Source organism: Triticum aestivum, chromosome 4B, assembly GCF_018294505.1.
Source record: "Triticum aestivum cultivar Chinese Spring chromosome 4B, IWGSC CS RefSeq v2.1, whole genome shotgun sequence".
Taxonomy (NCBI): domain Eukaryota; kingdom Viridiplantae; phylum Streptophyta; class Magnoliopsida; order Poales; family Poaceae; genus Triticum; species Triticum aestivum.
In genome coordinates this window covers 452,933,480-452,937,610 of record NC_057804.1, presented here as the reverse complement: position 1 = coordinate 452,937,610, position 4,131 = coordinate 452,933,480, and the positions used below count along the sequence as shown (strand labels likewise).

Below are 4,131 nucleotides of genomic sequence, written 5' to 3'. Positions count from 1 at the left end.
CGGGCCCACGACAATGCATATGCAATACTCCCTCCGTTCCTAAATATAAGTCTTTGGAGAAATTTCACCATGAACCACATATAAAGCAAAATGAGTGAATCCACACACAAAATGCATCTATATACATCCGTATGTGGTCCATAGTGAAATATGTACAAAGACTTATATTTAGGAACGGAGGGAGTACTCCCTCCGTTCCTAAATATAAGTCTTTGTAGAGATTCCACTAGATGGACTACATACGAAGCAAAATAAATGAATCTACACTTAAAATACATCTATATACATCCGTATGTGGTTCATAGTAGAATCTCTACAAAAACTTGTATTTAGGAACGGAGGGAGTATTATGCATGCATGCCATCAGGTAATTTATGATTCGGTGATATGTTACACCGACCACACAAACTTAGTTGATAATTCAGAACACTACATTTAAACTCCTTTTAACTGCTAAGGTCGTTCGTCGAAACTCAGAAGAGTTTCCAGGTAATATAATGGGGTATGTGCACCAGGCAAGTACACAAAATTGGGAGTTGAACAACAAGGTCCAGCACTGAAGCAAACATTAGCATACCCTGCCTAGCTTTTGATGTGGATAAAAACCAAAAATGACATGACGACCATTCAGTATTTGCCAAGACAATCATATGCTAAGCTACCATGTGCATGCAAGCTTGCGGCTATCAATTTATTTGTATCATTCTAAGCGCTATGATAAATTTTCTTGACACAGCCACTCTGCCAACTAAACTGTGCCGATGTTCCAAAAGAAATGTACTTACTGTACACATATGCTGTTGCAAGTACTGTTTGGGTGCCAAGTTTAATATATTAAATACAGCATTAAATATGAACGAAAGCTGCCTTGTGGGTTCAGTGTACTTCAGTTGTGATGTTACACAATGACCAGCCCCAGTTTCAACAATTCATTTGTACCATACAACATTCCAAAAATAAGCATACTGACAAAAACCATAAATTATTGTCCATACTTGAATTTCAACAAGTCAACATGAAATCAAAAGATTATGTAGATGATCGAGCAAACAGAAGATTGTGAGTTAGCAGTCGAATTTGCACTACTAAAGAGCCTACTCTGGCAACAAAAGCAAAGGTCACAGCTCACACTATTAAGTTGGATGAAGCTGAGTTTTTGATTTAAGAAGGAAGGGAAGACATTATTATGATCCTTAGTTGATGTTTTCCTTTCACAATAATTAGTACTGGTAGGGTAAGCCCTGAAGAAGGTGCATTCTTAAATGACATTATCCTAGACCAGAGGCATGAAAAAGATCCCAGAGTTTGAAACCAGCTTGTGACAAATATACCAACAGCAAATGTTTACTTAGTAGTACATTTTTGTTCCAATGAATATCCCCAGTTTCCACATCGCTGTATTTCCAAATGATCTTTAATGTGCCTATTCTGTAACTAACTTCTAAGAGTGCCGTGAAAAAAACTCCCTAATGCTGCAATTGGCTACATAGAAAACATAAAAGATAACAGTTCAATGGGAGTTCTATGGGAAATTTGTTTGCCAGCAACGTTGTCGATTTTGATTGCCTAACTAAGAGATCTCCCTAACTAATAACCATGATTCTCACCAACCAGATACAGGAGGGCATGTGCTACATATAGATCGTTTGACTATATATAAGGTGGACCATAATTGGTTACAATTTGCACCATTAGCCTTCATCGCATATTCGCATCCCAAGCTTAGTTTTGTAGGTTTGCACTGGAAAAGTAAATCACTTCTTTCATAATATGACCAGTGAAATGGACGTGCTACCGATCGAAGATCAGCTCGAGTCCGATCAGATCAGATCGGGGTCGTCAGATCAGATCACCATTTCCAAGTTTATCTATGAAATGAGATTTACTAGTATCCAAAACATCAAAATTATATTATGTACTAGATTTATCATAAAATATACTTTTACAATTTATAATTTTTTATGTGAAGTAACACATTTTCATAGATATTGATGGTCAAAGTACAAAGTACCATCTCGAAGCAGTGTCAATGTCCTAAAAACTTACATTTTGGATAGGAGGAAGTATATTGGAAGAGCAAATCAGTAATATTTGAAATCTGATATGAAGTTTCTGAGTTATGAACTTATAAGTTTTGCACAATGTATAATGTTGTAAGTCACTATCTACGAACTCTATAAGAGAGAGAGATGAAGAGATAATCTTGCTATCAGCAGTATGAAGTCCTTCTACCGTTTAAAGATATATAAGTTGTTCTCAACTGATGATGCCCTGGCAGGATAATCACAGAGTGAGCTGAATAACAACATTGCACTATATTTAGGCTGCTAGGGACTTATTGGATAATGATATTGTAAAAAAACTAAACTCTTAGTGCTAAGGCTAAGGGATTAGAAAAATATGTTTATGCCAGAGAAGGTTACTTCAGTCTAAGACATTTTGCTCACATTGAATACATCTGTAGAGGCAAGAATGTAATGTTACCACATCAAATTTTGGAAGAATGGAACACAAGAAGAGCCATATTTTCAGAACTGAATTTATGTCTGAACTGAAAAAAGAGAGCATGAACGTCATCCTGTATACAAGGGGGAAACTGCTATGCCAGAGAGATAGCACCGGCTAGGCGGGAACTCTCCCACACTTCCACAACTGGCATGTCTTCTCTGGTCACAAATAAGCGGTCTCCGCCGCCTTCCATCATCTCTATCATTCCACGCTTAGAATCCTCTTCCGTATCCACATAGCTGCTTCTGAAACTATTTTCATTAATTCCTTTTCTGTCAAGTGTCTCCTTTGCTCCCCGTTGCTCCGGCAAGTTGCATGTGTCATCTCGTTGTTCTTCCAGTCTGGACCAAACCTCCAATCCATCCTTCCGGCTGACAAACACCTGGGACTTATAGCAATGCAGAACACTGCCATGACCCCCTCCACTCCCCTTTGGTCCTGATGACATGTACACCCAAGGGTCGTTATCGAGCCGCCTCAGGTCTGCAGCTCCAATATCTCCTGATTTTGAGCACACCTTGTAGAGCATCAGCTGCTTCACGTCCACGTCTGCATCTGAAAATGGATCTCCAAACCTGCTGCTTCTTCCGGATCCCCCTGGCTCGCTTGTCTCCCAGACCACATTCCCAGATCGAATGTCCCACAGCCTCATGTATCCAGAATAGCCAAATGCGCCCGAGCTCACAGATGAAGCAAACACCAGCCCAAGCTCCTGCAGGTGCACTAGTCGATCCGGCGAAGATGACTTAGCCGCACTCCCACTTTGCCGGCCAATCTCCTGTATGGGCTTCAGAGTTACAGGGTCAATCGCCAGGATGCAGTTCTCCCGGTGTGGGCACTCGAATGTAGCGAGGATCGGTGAATTTGTGTCAGTGGCGTCAGCAGGAGGACGGGCGGCGATGGCGATGACCTTTGCTTTGAGGACGCGTAGGTCGGTCGGGTCTGACCATTCAACGGAGGCGACGTGCCAGCCTTCGAGGAGGTCGTACACATGGAGCCCGGGGGAGGAGCTGGACCCGACAACGGCGAGGCTGGAGGGCAGCAGCCTGATGGAGGTGGCGCGGTGGTGGTGGGTACGGAAGGTGGTGAGACGGTCCAGCGCCGGGGAGTAGTAGGTGAGCTGGCCGGCGCCGTGGGCAAGGCAGAGGGAGCCGTCGTGGTGCGCGGCGAGGGCGGTGGGGAAGGGCTCGGAGGCGGGGGACAGGGTGGATGCGAGGGACGCGGAGAAGCCGAGGAGGGGCGGAGGGGAGAGCGCGGCGAGGAGCTGGGCGTGGAGGCCGTAGAAGAGGGCCTCGTCGAGGAGGACCCGGGCGGGGAAGGCCGGCGGGGAGGAGGGCGCGCGGATGGCGGAGAGGATCGCGGAGAGGAGCGCGGGGTCGCGGTCCACGAAAGTTGGGGTTGGGGAGGGATCGAGGGACAGGGAGAGGGAGAGGGAGCTTGCCTCCAGGGCGAAGAGTTTGCCCCCCACGTTTAGCTGCTTCGCCGTACCGCTCTTGCCTCCTCCGCCTGGTCGGCCGGCGCCGGCGGCGCTGGTCTCCATCGATGCTGGCGCTCACCGCTCTCTCTTCTTTCTGGATGCACTCTCGTCTGTCTCGTGGAAACCCACCTCTCTTGCTCGGGCTG

General features: G+C 45.4%; 1 protein-coding gene across 1 annotated transcript; it reads right to left on the bottom strand.

Moving 5' to 3' along the window:
• Nucleotides 1-2,423: 2,423 nt before the first annotated feature.
• Nucleotides 2,424-4,131, bottom strand: LOC123092667 (protein ENDOPLASMIC RETICULUM-ARRESTED PEN3). Its single transcript, XM_044514484.1, has one exon. It carries the CDS (start codon nucleotides 4,046-4,048, stop codon nucleotides 2,600-2,602), a length of 1,449 nt encoding a protein of 482 aa, XP_044370419.1. The 5' UTR covers nucleotides 4,049-4,131; the 3' UTR covers nucleotides 2,424-2,599.